The sequence below is a fragment of the Stigmatopora argus genome, chromosome 16 (assembly GCF_051989625.1).
Source record: "Stigmatopora argus isolate UIUO_Sarg chromosome 16, RoL_Sarg_1.0, whole genome shotgun sequence".
NCBI lineage: Eukaryota > Metazoa > Chordata > Actinopteri > Syngnathiformes > Syngnathidae > Stigmatopora > Stigmatopora argus.
This window is the reverse complement of record NC_135402.1, coordinates 4,066,000-4,083,085: the sequence shown is the minus strand read 5'-3', so window position 1 is coordinate 4,083,085 and position 17,086 is coordinate 4,066,000. Positions and strand designations below refer to the sequence as shown.

General features: G+C 38.6%; 2 protein-coding genes and 1 long non-coding RNA gene across 3 annotated transcripts; all 3 read right to left on the bottom strand.

The window, feature by feature from the left end:
- Nucleotides 1-1,209: 1,209 nt before the first annotated feature.
- man1b1a (mannosidase, alpha, class 1B, member 1a) lies at nucleotides 1,210-8,935 on the bottom strand. Its single transcript, XM_077623241.1, has 14 exons — nucleotides 8,786-8,935; nucleotides 8,100-8,245; nucleotides 6,951-7,059; nucleotides 6,687-6,838; nucleotides 6,471-6,607; nucleotides 6,255-6,373; nucleotides 5,984-6,175; nucleotides 5,730-5,878; nucleotides 5,453-5,641; nucleotides 5,168-5,358; nucleotides 4,965-5,085; nucleotides 4,330-4,524; nucleotides 3,785-3,916; nucleotides 1,210-3,568 (listed from the first exon to the last, which is right to left on the bottom strand). The coding sequence occupies exons 2-14, from the start codon at nucleotides 8,208-8,210 to the stop codon at nucleotides 3,359-3,361; spliced, it is 2,007 nt and encodes a 668-aa protein (XP_077479367.1). The 5' UTR covers nucleotides 8,211-8,245; nucleotides 8,786-8,935; the 3' UTR covers nucleotides 1,210-3,358.
- Nucleotides 8,356-15,584, bottom strand: LOC144091291 (uncharacterized). Its single transcript, XM_077623512.1, has 26 exons — nucleotides 15,479-15,584; nucleotides 15,039-15,092; nucleotides 14,829-14,936; nucleotides 14,693-14,746; nucleotides 14,560-14,613; nucleotides 14,368-14,421; nucleotides 14,236-14,289; nucleotides 14,020-14,127; nucleotides 13,895-13,948; nucleotides 13,753-13,806; nucleotides 13,631-13,684; nucleotides 13,270-13,323; nucleotides 13,018-13,071; nucleotides 12,867-12,920; nucleotides 12,680-12,733; nucleotides 12,313-12,366; nucleotides 12,171-12,224; nucleotides 12,031-12,084; nucleotides 11,792-11,809; nucleotides 11,589-11,642; nucleotides 11,380-11,442; nucleotides 11,066-11,231; nucleotides 10,581-10,690; nucleotides 10,296-10,376; nucleotides 9,984-10,166; nucleotides 8,356-9,780 (listed from the first exon to the last, which is right to left on the bottom strand). Exons 3-26 carry the CDS (start codon nucleotides 14,829-14,831, stop codon nucleotides 9,631-9,633), a joined length of 1,692 nt encoding a protein of 563 aa, XP_077479638.1. The 5' UTR covers nucleotides 14,832-14,936; nucleotides 15,039-15,092; nucleotides 15,479-15,584; the 3' UTR covers nucleotides 8,356-9,630.
- Nucleotides 15,585-15,670: 86 nt separating this feature from the next.
- LOC144091399 (uncharacterized) lies at nucleotides 15,671-17,085 on the bottom strand. Its single transcript, XR_013305678.1, has 6 exons — nucleotides 17,041-17,085; nucleotides 16,807-16,851; nucleotides 16,427-16,534; nucleotides 16,244-16,297; nucleotides 16,088-16,141; nucleotides 15,671-15,725 (listed from the first exon to the last, which is right to left on the bottom strand). It is a non-coding gene; the product is annotated as an uncharacterized LOC144091399 (long non-coding RNA).
- Between the last annotated feature and the right edge of the window lies 1 nt (nucleotide 17,086).

The window sequence follows — 17,086 nt, the reverse complement described above, 5'->3', positions numbered from 1 at the left end:
CACATTGCCCAATTTACAAATCAATTCAGAGGATGAGAGTGCATTTTGTGCTGTAGTTCCTAAAAATGCAGTAAACATTTCTAACTGTTGCTTTGAAAAAAAAATACTACAAGATTAATTTCACTTGTGCTTGAGACATAATTCAGAACATTAAAAATGCATGCCAAGTAGGACAATTTGGCTTCATCTACTCAGAACAATAAACTGTCTTGACTGTAATTTCATGTGCGACTGCTCTTTTTTTTAAAACAAAATACTAAGCAAAACTGGTTTATTTTGCCCACAGCTAAACTTAATCATGTTTTTAAGCCCCCCTTTTTTAAATGAGGCATAATGACTCATATTTTGTGTAGTTTGTTCATAGCTTTCTTGAATCACAATAGTTGTAACAGTAAAACATAGTCATTAATGCTGTACTGGGCATATGCCATGAATTCATTTGTGCATTTCTCTACTGATGGTTTTCCTCCAATCTAATTTTCATCCAATTTGCATTCCATTTAATGGAACAGTCAGGTCTGATTTTGCTTAGGAGTGCCTTTGATTTGTCAGTATCTGCACATCCGTACATGTTCCATCCTTTGGGGCTGTCCATGCCACCCTAAACTAATTCAACAGCATCTGGTTGCTTTTTTAGCTGTGTTTCCCAGGCTAAAAATACTTTATACTTTATAGGATTCAATCTATCCAGCTAATTGCCCTTTTGACCAGAGCAGTGTCTTTAGCGCCACCTACTGTGCAATGCTTTGATTCAGGTCCAATACCAAAAATCTAAAAAAGCACTAATGCAATCAATTCATTACATTTAATGTTCACAAATTAGGTCTGTGTCTTTATGAGGCATTAAAATGGGAATGATTCATTACAGATTTAATTAGAGGAAATGGGGGAAATTAAAGATTTTGGGGGTTATATTGCTCATTTCATTTCGAGCTGTGTTCCATTAAACTGCTGATGAGGACAATTGGGCTATTGAACACTTTAAAAGGACGTTACAAGGAACTTGAATGAAATCAATATTAACAGTTAATTCCATTATAGTGGGAACTGTAACATGTTTTGGGGGAAATTCTTTCTTGATTATACCTTGAAAAAAATAAGTCATTCATAAACCAAGGAATCCTAACACAAAAATAAAGTCTTTTTTCCACTATTGTACATTTTGAAAAGAAAAATGGAATATCTGCCAAGGGCTGCACCAGTAATAAAATCATGTCATCTGGAAGAGTGGTCCCCACCCACTGGTCCAGGGGGCATTTATTACTGGGTCGCATTAAAAAATAAAAATAAAGCAGCTTGATTTCTATTCAGATGATTATTAAGAGTCATAAAGATGTTTTATTTGGCAAAATGACCAGATTTTCCAAGAAGTAACATTGGGTTCTCTGATAATTCTGCCTTCTGGCACATCACACACTCGTCTCGGTCACACACAAAAAGACAGTGTGCATAGTTTGAGGTCTCAAACATCAAATGATGTCACAAATCTGGCAAAAAAGCACCTTGGATTAAAAGAAAAGCTTCTAATATTTTTGAGGGGGGAAGAAATTAATAGGATATTATTGGGGGCCAGCAATTTAAGAAACAAGTACAGGTGTTTCACCACCATAAAGTGAACCACAGTGATTTCACAATATCAAAAGAATATGTGACCAAGTACAAAAATCTGGCATTTTCGTTCATTAATGGAATGATCTTTACTTGAGACATAATTATCCGGATGATGTTTACTTTTGACTTGTGCGCAAAAAAAAATGTACGCGCAGGGCTCACTGGGAGCGCCCAGATATCACAACACTAACATTTGTACATTCTTTATCCTCTGTAAAGAGCAGCTATTATTCGAGCCCCACTCAGAACGAAGAACATTTTCGTTTTTGTAAATCTGTACATCTGAAATAAGTTATTTTCAGAACTAGCCCTCAAATTGGAAAAATAGGATTTGTTATATAAGCGTTTAGGTACGAAGCGTTATCATGGAATGAAATAAAGTCACATCGCAAGGCACCACTGTGGTATCAATGTGTCAAACATTCAAATCGTAAGTCAATAATCTCTTTTTTTAAGCACAGAAATTGTAAAAAAAAAAAAAAAAAACTTTTGAAAAGTACACTGAAGCCCCCAGTTGAATTTGAAATTGTCATATCAAAAACCTGCTTTGGACAGGTTCAGTCTTCCTAGGGGCAACTTGTGTACATAGGTCCAGAAATTACACAGAATACTACATTTTTTGTATGGAAACCTAAACAGGTCCTTGCCTCAACCTTGGCAAACACTTTTGCAAAACTATTAGGGTCAAGGGATAAAATTATAAAAACATAAATACATTTTTGATGAAGAAAAAAAAAAGCATGACTCAAGTTACAGTGTAAGGATACCTCCTACCTGCCTTCTGTGGACTTTTGTGGATCTTTCCAAGTTGCAATTTTGTTTTACAGCTCATTTTTTTGGTTTGCTGGGTCTGTCAACCATTTATGTAATCAGAGATCCCCAAAACATGGCAACATAAGGAATATGTACATGGGTTTTGAGCAACTTGATCACATAAAATTCCATCTCCTTTGTGTACAGCGTTCCTTTGTGATGATCTACAATAGAGATGGATTGCAAAACTCAATGTGTGACGCACGAAATGAGCAGACCGACTCGTGGATCAAACGGCAAAAGAGCTCGAAGCAAACGTCTGAAAGTCAAAACAACAAATATCCCAACACTACTTTGTGTTCACACGACATGTGAATTTGAAGGTCAGCTTTGTTGCCATTTTCCAAGTCTAAAAGCATCGTGGGACTTCTCAGCTCTTTGGCATGTCATCTTGGTCCTATTCCAACATTACATGATTAACAAAGTGGCCTTGCAAATCTTTTGAAAGCCTGCAGTGGTTAGGTACCCTTGAGCTTAGTCATTTATTTTACTTTATGCCAAGAATATGCCGGCGTGAGTGACATGGCTAGCCTGCTACATTCTGATACCTGATCCTGGTTCAGAACAATAAAGCCTGATGGGACTCCAGCAATGAACTTACAAAATGACAGCAAATTACGAAGCTCTCAATAAAAAAAATAAAATTTAAAGTTCTTATTGTCAAAAATCCTGACCAAACAATTGTGTATTCCTACCTTCAAGCCTCCGTTCGAATTTTCGACCTTCATATTTACAGCAGAGACCAGCTCAGACCTTTTTTTTTTTCCTTAGGAAACATTTTAAAAGAAATTCCTCCACAAGGAAACCGTCCATACCAAAGGACAGGTGGCCTGCACTAACCTGGGTCACAGGTTGTCACATCAGTGGAACACCTACAAGTCTTACAAGGAGCCCACAGCATGACCTAAGCATGCTTCTCTTGTATATGGTGACATCACTTGGGTGGGGTTGGCCAAATGGGGAGCGGGTGGGCTTCAGTGTTGAAGACATATTTATCCAGACTGAGAAGCTCGGTGTCGTCAGAGAAGAGCAGGTAGAAGTACTTCAACGTCTCGCCGAGAAAGAAACTCTCCATCTTGTCTCGAGGCTCCGGGTTTTCGGGGTCACGGACGTTGTTGATGGATGTGTAGCCCCCGTCGGCGACCTATATTTAACCAGGTTATTGGTCAGGTGTGTCAAATATGAAGTCTTTTTTTTTTTTAAACTAAAAATCCAGACACTATTTAAAATTCTACCTAGCATTAATGCTAATTTCCTCCAAATGGCATCTATGGCTTGGTGATATTGTAATACACATTTAAACAGAACCCGCTATAATTAGTCCTTCGCTGGTACCGCCTTAGATGTTAATTAATTTTACCTTAGTATACTTGTTGAAACTCTGCAGAATTTCCCATCCCCACTCTCTGTATTTGGGGTCTTTTGTGAACCTATACATGTAAAAAAGACTTTCAACTGTCTCTGGTCTTAGCAGGTTATGTCGGTCTGCAGGCTGTAATAGACAAAAAAAAAAAAAAGTTGTCAGTTAGGATCAGGTATGGAACATCAAGCTCAGCTATGTACAGTAGCGAGGTAAAGAAGGCCTACTGAAAAATGTGCTCTGAGTCAGATCATGAAAGTCCCAATAATAGTTTGAATATACAACTACAATAACATTTCAACATATTACATCACTCAAGTTGTTAAACTGGAGTCACAACAATTTGGCAAGAATGGAGTCTGTGATTCAGCCATTTGGACAAACACTGGTGACCAGCACATAACTGGAATTCCAAATATTTCCATTACTCTCTGAAAAGATTTTTACTGTCCATTCAGGCATATATGTCATTATATAAATTTGGTTTTGACCATCATCTCTGCCTATGCGTAAAATTAATGTACCACGGTGACGCCCAGCCTCACCTTAACAATAATGTCGTTACTGTCAGTAGCGTACAGGTTAAAGTGTGCTATCTCCGGACTTAATCCGGTCTCCATCTGTGTGTACATGTGATGACAAGTCTCCATCAACTGTCCAGCTAAATCCATGTGGTCCCCTGGAACGTCATTGTGTGCTCCCAATGCCAGAGTTCCTGGTAGGAAGCACACCAAGTGGTCCTGGAAAAAAAAACATTGTTTCAAATATTCTAGGAGGTGATCATTTGGAATTTTGTGAAACAAGCACAAACTACTGTATTTTACGGACTATAGATCGCACTTTTTTTCACCGTTTGGCTGGGTCTGCAAATTTTACTCAAGTGCGACTTATAAAATGTTTTTCTCTCGGACCATAGACCGTGCGGAATGTTATTTTGGCTATAGTCATCTGAAAAACAACTTGTTAACAGATGCCTGTTGAACCCGTTCTCCATTTTACTACTGTGACTTTAATGTTTGTCTGTTCTTGGTTTCTGATCAAATTAAAAACATGCCCTCCCAAACATGCAACGTATATATTGTTTTTTTCCCTCTTCATTGTGTATTCTTTGCCTAGTGCGACTTATACTCCAGTCCGACATATAGCCCGAAAAAGACGGCACTATTTGTGTGTATTCTACCATTTTGGGGTTGAAGCGATTATGGGACAGCTCTCCTACAAAGGTCAAATGGTGTGGCCCTGTTTGCCTCACAAGGTGTTTTCTCACTCCGTTGATTGCTTCAATGTAGTCCTCCAACAACCTAGCAAAACATGGGATCATAAGATTGATTTTAATAAAAAAAAACACTCTTACTTTGCTTTAATTACTGAAACGAATCTTACTCGTCTTCGGTCTTGCCTCCCTGAAGCCACTGCTTGAGAAGGTATTCATAGTAGCTGTCCGCCCTGGCCCCCAACGTATAGATGCCTCTATGGGAGAACTGGCCGCTGTTCGTGTTGATGAACATTGGTATCAGTCCATCGTGCTTGCCCGGAAGGTTGTGGACCTGCTTCATCACCTCGTCGACAACCTCCTGGAAAAAAAAAAGATACGACGAGAAGAGAGGTGTGATGGATGCATGGTGAAGCGTGACTTGACGGTTACGGGGGTGCTCTTGTCTTCTTGACCTTGAACCGTGGTTCCTGAGTGAGGCGGCTCAGCTCTCTAAATTCCAGTTGAATGCTTGTGACCTCAGCCATGGAGCTGTCAGATGTCCATCGAGGGGGGTGAGCTGTCCCCTTACCGATATTTACGTCGGAGAAGGGAATCTTGGAAGGAGTTTTGAAGGCGGGCATCAACCTGGACCCGAGGTCTTTCTGGAAGCAGTGATGTCAAGTTGATTTCTCTTAATATAAAAGGTTTTTCCTGTAATTATGTCGTCTTTGTCCTCAATATTTGACTTACAGCTTTATCCAGGAAGAGCTGATCTCCAGTCAGATGGTAGGTACTCAAAAGACCGCCCAGGACACGAATGGTTGTCTCGAAAAGATTCACGTCCACATTTTGGTTGAAAGAGAGCTCCTTCTCTATCCACTGCCTTGCCTCTGCGAACTCTGCGTCACATGATACAATGGAAAGCTTTATACGGTGAACAGGGGAGATCAGTTTATTGTTTAACTGAATCGTACTACCCCTCCCAGATCAAAAACATACAGTACCTTCTTTCAAGCCCATTATCCACATCGTGTCGAGGGAATCAATTAGGGTCAGGCCCAGACCAAACCACTCGCTGAAAGATTTGGAAATAGGCTTGAGCTCATCGTGACCCCAGGCGTAGTCCTTGTAACCTTTCCATGCGTGTCTGAAGGCATCTCGCACAGCCTCAAGCCTGTCCACCGGTCCAGTTGAAGCTATTAGCAGAAAAGTACATCCTCAGAGACTCAAATCTAAGAGACATATTTGCTATTTTCAAAGAAGCTCGGCACTGACCAGTGACTGGGACGCCTTCAGCTGGAATCGCTGGTGCTGGGATGGCCACGTCAACCTTCTCACTGGCTGAAGGAGGAAGTTCGGTGATCTGATCGGCTTCAATCATTGCTCCTCGCCAACTGAAAAAAAGTAAGTCAGTCAAAAGATGAGCTTTTATGTTTTGTAAAGAACGTTATTTACAAAAATAACACTACTTTCAAGGGAAAACCAACTTACCTGACCAACTTTTTTTCTTTTTCCCCATTTTCTTCCTCTTTATTTTGCTGTGGTTTTTCTCTGCCCACGACAAATGAATGCGAAACATTCCAATTTTTCTGAAGGCTTGGTGGACCTCTCTTGTTTGGAATTTTTTTCTGCCATTCTACCAGTATCTTAGGACAATAACAGACATAAATGAATGAATACATTCAACATGGGCACATACTAACACACATTTATCGGAGGTTTTTGAAAAACTGGGACGTTGATTCCTTTCATTTCAGTCACGGGATCAGGACCAACAACTGGTTTAAGATTTACACCAGGAAACGTAGCCTTTAACCTGCCACCATTCATTTGCAGCCATTCTTCTGTTTCTGACAAACCTACAAAACATCCAATTCATGTTTGAGAAAAATCCAGGACATCGACAATAGAATAACAAACAAATTTCCAACGATTGTGTGCACGCCGACTTGACCTCATGTTAGCACTAACCTGTGCTTGGTTCCGAAATACGGGAATAGGATAATAGCGCCAACACTAGCGAGAGAGCAAGTAGGAAGAGGATGAGGCTTCGCTGGAGCCGAGACAGCTGCTTCCATTTCTGTTGAAACATAAACACAGCTTAGGGAAAATATTTAAGAAATTGTTGTAAAGTTTATCTTTCGCTGCACATGCACAATATCCTCCTTCACCAGTCCTCCAACACAACTAAAACAAGGACCTCAAAAGACGGTCCCTAGGAGAGACCAATCGCGAGTCTCTGGAGGGGTAAGCCTACGGCAAGCCATCTTTTTTTTTTCTCGTAACGCCTAATGAGCACATCTGCGACAAGATATTGAGCCAGTGCAGTGTTAGTAAAGATATTCCAAAACATAACTTGGTATTACTCATGGACAAGAGTGGTTACAGTATGTAATAAAACCACCATGGTGCCACAAACACTGCATTAAGAGACCACAAGATCTGAGGAATAGAATAAAAAGGGACGTCTAATTTTGTTTAGCATCAAACAAAGGGACTTTAAATGGGTGTTCTGTTTGCCATTTGACATTAAGCTGCATGTTATATATTAATTCTCAACTAAGCAATAGCTTTTGTTTGTTTATGACTTGCAGCCCGGCTCACATGTTAATAAATATGAGAATATGCTGACATTTGATGTGGCGCATTGAATAAAAAGCCATTGGATTTTTTCCCTCTTGGCAATAGGTAAGAAGCTTAGTCTAGAAATGGAAAAAAAAATAGTTAAATGTCAAATAACTGTGAATAATGAGTTCCTGAACCCTTTACACAACAAAAAAGGAGGAAAATACAAATGCTTTCAGTGAAATTGTTGAAATGCACTAAGGTAGGTAGGGCAAAGTCCTGTTTGTGAAGAGCAAATAAAACAACAATAGGCCACTGAAACAATCATATATAATGTAATGGTTCTATTTTTGGGCTATGAGATTTAAATAAATATAAAATTAGATTTCTGTTATGAAGTTGCATTCTGAAAATGGCAAGCTGTCATATATTTCTAAACAGATGACGTATAATCAAACAGTATTTTCAAAAAAAAAGTTCTTCCAGCCCATCTCACAAAACTGCATAGATGAGATACTGGCGCTCCAGAAATGAATCATTTTTGTGACTACTCACCCTCCAGCAGGACTGTTTGCGATGCTTCCCGTTGTTGTAAATGTAGCAGTTTGGGTCAGTAAGTGTAAGAGAGATGAAGTCTTTTCTGGCTGGGGGATACATCTTATCCATGGGTTGAAGATGTTCATCTACGCTGCAGTTGGAAGCTGGACAGAAATGTAATCAGCCACAAAATATTGCCTCCCATTAATAATGAATAAGGCGTTTTCTGTCAGTGACATCTTGACATTATCATTGTTCTTAGACCACCATCCCATTGATTCAAAATCTTTATTGCCCACGAACAACACACTGGGAATGTCAATCAATACATCTAATATGCACATGGAAAACAATAGACTTTGGAGAGCATCTGCACTAAGATATAAGCAGTTTTAACCAGGCTATCCTTATAAAATTTGAATTGTAGATCTAGAAATTATAACGACTAGATCTGTTAACGATGGCCTCGGCTAAGATGAGTCAATCCATTTTCACCATAAGAGTGGACAATTGACAGCCAGATCATTGGAGGAACGTTATATATTGGTATTACTATGTTGACAGGGTTGATAAACATGTCATCGGCTTTGCATTAGCAGGTGCTTAAAAAAGATAGAATAACGCATCTGGATTGAATGTTTGACATTTTCAAGTAATATAGTACAGTCAAATAAACAATATAGTGGATAAGTTACAGATCTTACCTTTATGTGTGGTTTACTCTTCACGAAAATGTTGTTCTCTAAGCTAACCCAGCCACTGTATTAGCTCGCTGGTAGATATCACATATTTGTGGAGATGTCTAGAGGCTGAGGAGCGTAAGGACATGGCAGCCATTTTGAGTCAGAGCGCACTACAAAAAGCTAGGGGAGTTGTCAACGTAAAAAGGACTTTTCCAAGAAAAAACCCAAAAATCTCAAAAAATTCCACGATTTCTATATAATAATAATAGGTGACAAGTAATCAAACTGAAGCAACTGATATGATGACACACGCTACAATGGAACTTTGACAATGTCAACCTGGAGGCCACTTACCTCATCATAACTGCAAAATAAAAGATGTGACGTATAAAAATCAAAAGTGGCTTCAGTTCCCATGTGTACAGGATCCAAACACGCAACCTGAGACGTGAAGAGCTTGCATTTAAATGAAGAAACTTTTGGTATGCCTGACAAAAAAGCACCAGCATTACAAAAAAAAAAAATCAGAAAACCCCACCCCCACATATGGTTTAAAATGGACTACAGACATGTTAAACTCTTGAACAAATTTTGATCACCACTTTGGAAAAACTGGTCGATATCTTACCAGTAGCTATTTTCCAAAAAGTGTGTTTGTACACAATCAGAACTCTATTTACATTATATAAGTGTCTGTAAACAATGCACTTCTCAGTAAGATTGAGTACACAACAGCCATTTAACTTCAACACCCTCACACACACAAAAATGAAAACAAGGGTATTTTTGGAAGAGTCCAAAAGTAGGAATCTGTCTTGTATTAATGTCCAGGACCTGCACCAGGGTCACCCAATTCATGAACTATTTCAACTAAAACAGACAGGTTCGACACTGAGACTAAACTCATGTGTAAGGTTTCTACCCCCCATTAGTGCCACATCTCTGAGAGGAAGTAGATGGAGATCCTCAAACTCAAATATGGACTCCCGGGGCCCTGACAGCATCTCATCGCCAGGCTGACAACAACACAGAGAGAAAATGAGAGGCAATTGACTTGCTCTACTGCAATTGTAAGATATCATGATTCAATCATAGGGATTACCACTGAAACAATGCAATTTGATGCTTTTTCAATGGTCAATGTTTTGGGTCATATAGTCAAGAAGCTGAAAATGTCTGTTGAAACCAATAGAATAAAAATCTGGAAATGTTTCCATACCACACAATCTTGAATAGCACCAAGGAAACTTTGCTTTCTCGTGTCAGTGAGGAATTTGATGTCGCTTTCCGACTGGCCCAACTTGTGTCCTGGGTGGCAGGAGTAAATCACCTTTTGCATGGCTGTGCTACTGTGTAACCTGAGAAAACGCATCTGGATCAAGTTGGCACCTGGATAAATAAACTGAAAAACAGAAAAATCAAATCATGTCAATAAGCATCATTTGAGTTCCATTCCATTACTCATAATTGGAAAAAAAAAGGGGCATATTTTCTAAAATAAAATAAATAGCCAATACGGTTGTTCTTCCACCTGAAAACTTTGGTCCAGCCTGCTGAGCCACTGAAATGAGCCATTTGTAGTAGATTCGTTCATCCAGGCTTTCATCGGCAACTATGAGCAACGCAAAAAAATGCCCATTTTTATTTGCAGGGCTCTGCATTGCATGAGAACTGTCCCTTGGAGTAAATTGTAAACCATTTGGGAACATGCTACATTATGCTTCATCAAACGTTGATGGGCGAATTAAACGACCAACACTGACGGTAGTTGTTGTGACGATACTGTACATAAAGCTTAAATTGTTATTTTATGGACCTGAGAATGCTGAGGATGAATGCACGTCTCTATCGATGTGCTAGAGAAGCTGCAATAGGCCAGCAGAGCGTCGGCAGGACTGCCTTGGTTTGGGTCGATGTAATATGTTCCTTTAAAAAAAAAAAAGTTTGTCAATGGTCAAGCTTTATATTTGCAAAATATCCGTATCATAACTACACAAATTATATGACCTAGTAGACATAGCAAGTTAAACTAACGTAAGCAAACCATAAAAAATGTCCTTGACTAACCCAAAATCATTCAAGTTAAGGTTTGCTAGTGGGCTTTTCCTGTCATTTTTACTTTTAACAGAAGCCCGAGTATTTTGTACATGGAAATGTTCAAAACCCCCTATTTATTCTTTTTTTTAATTGGTTTAATTTTTGGGGGAAACACCGTCTTATGTGTGCACCAAATTAAGAAGACTGGTTCAAACCGTGCAGTCACATGAAAGTTTTTCATTATATTTGTGATGTCAAACTGACCACTGGCGTATTCTGGGTGGCAGATCCAAAGTTCTTGACACGTAGTAGCGGGGTGCTCTTTGGTGCCATCAGGAGGATCCATAAGCAACAGGAGGTCCTGCTCCAGGGAACTCAGAAGACTTTGGATCAAAGAGTAATTAGGCTTGTCGGACACATACATCAGTTCCTGGAGAAACAAAGGAAAAAAAAGTATGCATTAATTATTTACCATCATTTTGGAATAATGCTACTTTTGTATAATACACTATTAATGATAAGCATGCAAAAATGGATTGTCTCCTATTGAGTCCATTGTAGAGGGATTCATTACCGACCTTGAGTTCTATCAAAGTCATGTTGAGAGATGCTCCAGGAGGTCCAGGAACACCAGGTGGACCCTAAACACAAGGATGGGGGGGGGATAACATTTTGGTACAATCCGTTAAATTAAACCATGCATATTTCCAGTTCATTTATGGTGATTTATTTACAAAACGTTCCCTAGCATTCAACTGGGAGAAGATAAGATATATTATGAACTTACTGGGAGGCCTCTTTTGCCAGGTACACCAGGAAAACCTGTATAGCCTTTCATACCCTTCAAGGAAAAGAACATAGTAATAATCTTAATGGCTGTGATTAATACAGCAGTATTGTGTATTGCGACATGAATTCCAAAATAAAATACTCTGCAGTTCTTCATTATGGTCTAAAAAGATTGATTTTATGAGAGTATTTTCTTCTTACCTCTAATCCAAATATGCCCTGTAACATAATTGAGATGGTGTGATATTTAAAAACATATAGAAACTCTCCAATATCTTTGTGCTTTCCAGCACGTAACTGCAATGCTATGCGACAGAAACAATATAATAAAAATTACAGGGTGAGAAAATAAAAACAGATGTTTTGATGTGTTCCATGAAGTATTTACACATAGGAAATGATGGCATAAAAATATTTTCTAATAAAATTGCTGAACTTACGGGCAATCCAGGAATTCCTGATGTTCCTCTTGGCCCTGGCGGACCAATAGGTCCCTATGAAAGTCAGAATAAAGACGTTAAATTAATGTGCACACAGGCAATTGCCTTGTTAATTTCATCATAAACATTTCCAGCACTACCTTTTCTCCCTGTGGACCAACTTCACCTGGCAACCCTGAAGGTCCTCGAATTCCCTACAGAAAAGAACACAAGTCAAGCAAGACCGTTGTGACCGGTCGTCAATCCATAAAAAGACAAACCCTACAATTATGCAAAGCCTACCTTGGGGCCATCATCTCCAGGAAGTCCCACAAGTCCCATTTCACCTTTCTCACCCTAAAGAAAAAAAAATCCCAACAAGCTTTAACCTTCATGATACATAAGCACAAAGCAATGAAAGTGTATGCATTGCTATTATACTGACAGTAAAAATAGCAAAATGTCATTTTCTCATTGTTCATCAAAATTTCCAGCAATAATTAACACCATTTATGTCTTTATGTAGACGAATATCCTTAAAGATTGATGCATTGACCGTTTTGTAGTGAATTACATTAACCAGTATTAAAACAAAAGTAGATACCAGTTTTAATAAGTAAAAAAAAGATCATAATAATGCAGTGGCCATGTACTTTTATATTGCATTTACCTCTTTTCCTTTTCCACCTCGTTCCCCCACCTCGCCACGTAAACCTGGGTTACCCTTGGATGTATAAAGAACATGCTTTAGCTAGTTAGTACATTTTACAAACTTAGTGTAGATTGAAAGTTAAAGTTATTACTTTAACTGTTTCCAAATACCGCAACAAAACAAACGTAGAAAAAAAATCCCTTACGATGGTCCCTGCCCAGCCAAGATAGCCTTGTAGTCCCATTTCTCCCTTTTCACCCTGCACCATAAAACACACTTTACTGTAAACTCATTGTTCATTATTTCCTACAAAAACAAAACTAGCCGTGTTTTTCCCCCGATAATCTGTAACCTACCTTTGGTCCTCTGGTGCCTCTGGTTCCTCGGCTTCCAGCTTTTCCACGTTTTCCCTGTGCCCGGGTTTGCCATAATTATGGATGAAGCAAAACAAAAGTGCAGTGAAGAAAAAAAATCACAGCCAATCCACATGTAGCGCATATCGCACCCAATACAAGACACGTTTTAAAAACCAGAAAAAAATCATTCCTTTTTAATTCTGATGATTCAAAACATATTTGCATTATACAAATAAATGGATAAGGTTTTACCTTTCGCCCAGCATGACCCGTCTTTCCTGGTGAGCCACTCTTTCCATCAACTCCCTGTCACGATAAAAAAAAGAACTTGTTGCAGATGAAAAATGCCATTCTTAGGAACAATTTCATATTGTCATGAATGACTTTAGGAAAAGTAATGTAATTTAAAAAATGATATCTTTGGTCTCAAAACAAGTAAAGTGTAAGATATTATAGACCCCAAAGTTGCATTAAATTCTAATTACAATGGAGTTCTATGGGTTGTTTCCAATCTTAGCATTTTTTTCCTAGTGCAGATTTGTTTGAAGCACATGATCATAAAGTAAGCAAATACAAATGAGAAAAATGTTGCTGTTTTTTTTCCTAATTTTACCTTTTCCCCTTTAATGCCCTGTTTCCCTTCAGCTCCGGGTCTTCCTTGTCCTCCCTGCAAAGTCATATTTATTCATCTATTGCAAAGGTGACACCGTGCTTTAAAGAAATTGACAATCTTACCGTTTTCCCGACAGGACCTGGGGGTCCCTGTGGTCCCATTTGTCCAGGAGCACCCTGTAGTAATAAAAAACCCAAAATGAGTTTAAACCAAGCATAGAAAAAAAAAAAAAAGTTGCAAAATTTTGGGTAGATTTGCATTCACCTCTAAACCAGGAAGAGCTGAAGGACCTTGGATTCCTGGTAAACCTTCTTCCCCCTGCAGTGAATAGAAAATGAAATTATCAAAATGATTTTAATAACAACATATAGTAAATGATATGTCATCACCTTCTGCCCTGGTGGGCCTGGGGGTCCAGGCTGTCCTTTGGTTCCTTGTTGCCCAGGTTCGCCTTTTAAACCCTGATCACCTTTAGGTCCATCTTTACCAAGTACACCCTTCATCCATAAAAAAAAAAACCATTGAACACAAATGCAACCCGTTCATTTTTAATATCCCGGTGCTATTTTTTTCTTACAGTACTGTTGTTAAAGGATGTGACTTACATGTGGCCCCAGTTTTCCCATGTCCCCCCGACCACCTCTCAGTCCAGGTATTCCCTTTTAATAGGAAAAAAACACACATTTCCATACAGAAGATGTCTAAATGTGTTGTATAAAAAATACTTATTATTTTACCGTGGGACCAACAGTCCCATCAGGCCCAGTTATTCCAATATCTCCAGGTTCCCCCTAGAGAAGTAAAAGTAAAGCGTTTAAATAGACAGTCATATGTTGGTTATTCCATGATTGGGAAAAAGGAACATTTTTCTATTGATTTGTCACATTAAATTATTGCAGAAGTGTTTGGCAAAACCTTTACAACCTCACCTTTTGTCCTTGAAGTCCTATTGCTCCTGGGGGTCCTGCAGTTCCTTTACTTCCCTTGGAATTAAACAAAAACAACAAAGAGCAAATGTTAAAACTTGGTACATGAAATGAAAATTTATTAAACGAGACTCACCTCTGACCCCACAAGACCTGCAGGGCCTACTTCCCCGATCAAACCTGGTTCACCCTATTCATTAGATAAAAACAGATGACAAATGAACCATTTTTTTCTGTATAAGAACATTACTAATAATAATAACTGGATTTACCATCAATCCAATATATCCTTTGTCCCCTTTTGAGGCTCTTTCTCCATTTTCTCCAAGTTTGCCCCAAGCACCCTCAGGTCCAGAGAAACCTTGAGGTCCCACCTCACCCTAAAATCAATAATCCATTATTATTAGTTGAAAACATACATTAGGGTACCATTTATCTGAATAACATATTATTATTATTTTTAAATCATTCAAAAATATGACCTTCTCTCCTTTGAATCCAGGATCTCCCACTTCTCCGGGGAGGCCAACTTCTCCCTGCAAAGATGACATTTTATAACTTGGATGTAAATGATGACCTGCTTTATGCTAATCTCCAATGGAAAAAAAAAAATCATAAAATATGAAAAAAAACAATGGTCATCTTGAAAAAGCAAATTGATTTACAAGTCTTGGAATATTAAATGAGTGATTTAAGAAGTTTTTTGGCTGCTTTTTAGTGACCTCACAACTGCTTTTCGCATAATATTAAGAGATTAAACTAACGCTGGGTGAAATATTAATAAAAAATACGAAATTTACATCGGTACGTTACTTATTTTTTTACATCACGTCAACCGGAAGTTATTCGGGGTCGACTGATTTTCAACTTCGGGGTGAAAACGGTTGGGAAACACTGATCTAACAATAAAGAATATACCAACCTCTTTACCAATAGGTCCAGGTGGACCCTGTAGTCCTTTTAGGCCCTGAAGTCCTCTTTCCCCAGGTAATCCTGGAGAACTCGGTTTTCCTCGTGGCCCCGGGTCTCCCTGCCACATATAAGCAACACAAGTGGCATCAAGTTGAGATGATTATGAGGTAATGCTACGCATTGAATCTTAAATGTTGACCAACCGGATCTCCTTTTGAGCCAGGTGGTCCTTCATCTCCTGCAACGCCAGGTAGACCCTAAAGAGTAAAACATGAGGACTTGTGTTATAGAAGAAAAAGAAAAATTACAACTCAAGACGAGATCTTAATCAAGTGTATCCACGTGGAAATTCTCCTTTTTTAATGGCGTGAAAATACAGAATTTCATTTTTTTCTGATGTAAACGGTATTTTCCGGATTATAAATCACACTTGCATTGAAAATCTATTAATGACAAACATATTTAAATTCACATCAGAAGGATGAAAAGAGCCACACAATTGGATGTCTATCATCATCAATGGGAATGAAAGCATTAACGTAACACACATGCACACTACACATCACGTAATTTATTATTATATCTATTTTTATTGAATATATATATATATAAAACCAACCTGTTCTCCGTCAAGTCCAGTCAGGCCAGCATCACCAGCTAATCCAGGTAAACCCTTAAAGTATCAGAATAAAACTTACCAACATAGCAGGAGGTTTCATTGCCAAATAATAACAAATAATAATATAATAATAAAATGTTCAATCTCAAAACGGACCCTATCTCCTCCTTCTCCCGCTGCTCCTATTAATCCAGCTTCACCTTGAAGACCCTGTGGTAATCCAAAAATGATACTCGTGAAATTCATTATCCCATTTTTTTTATATTTTGATGCTAAAAGAATGAATAAGTACAGCGTAGCGATCATTTCATTGGCCATTGATGATAAACATTGACTCACTAAGACTCCTATTGGCCCTTGTGGCCCCTGAGTTCCAGGAGAACCATTACTTCCCCGAGGACCTGCTTTACCAGTGGATCCAGTATCACCTGGGAGACCCAGAGGACCCTGTAAAAGCATGAATATTTATAACTCAATTTCTAAATATTATAAAACCAGCAGTAGCATATCATGTCATCTAAAAGAGCATTTTTTTAAGGCTCAGCTTTGTCAATTTAGAACTTTTAGCACAAAATATCAAAACACGATGCTGTATATTGTCTGTATATCCACATGTACTGTTTCTCGAAATATACCCTATATGTAGATCCATCCAGTATCATAGATACTGCTTATTAATAATTCAGTTCCCTGATCAGCCTTTAAGAAATGTGACTTACGGGTGCACCTTGAATCCCTTTGGGGCCATCATTTCCAGGTCGACCCTGTGGGAGAAAAATCGCTTTCTGAAGATGATGCAAATTCAGCAAATGTAGGAAAAGCTCAATAACAGTCACAGTGATACTTTTCGCTGACTCGCGAGTCCCCAAAAATGCATAGTATCATAATATCTTTTATGTATTGATCTTGTATTTCACAGAACAGTAAAAAAACTAAACAAAAAAAAAAATCACCTGGGGTCCCTGAGGTCCCTTCTCCCCTGGGGAGCCTGGCACACCC

Coding starts and splice junctions, on each gene's coding strand:
- man1b1a (XM_077623241.1), bottom strand. CDS start 8,210: ATGGATAAGATGTATCCCCCAGCCAGAAAAGACTTCATCTCTCTTACA. Junction 6,176..6,254: donor TGAAGGCGTCCCAGTCACTG/GTCAGTGCCGAG, acceptor TTCTGCTAATAG/CTTCAACTGGACCGGTGGAC. Junction 5,879..5,983: donor GATAATGGGCTTGAAAGAAG/GTACTGTATGTT, acceptor CATGTGACGCAG/AGTTCGCAGAGGCAAGGCAG.
- LOC144091291 (XM_077623512.1), bottom strand. Junction 13,072..13,269: donor CGGGTCATGCTGGGCGAAAG/GTAAAACCTTAT, acceptor ACCCGGGCACAG/GGAAAACGTGGAAAAGCTGG. Junction 10,167..10,295: donor GGCTGGACCAAAGTTTTCAG/GTGGAAGAACAA, acceptor TCTGTTTTTCAG/TTTATTTATCCAGGTGCCAA.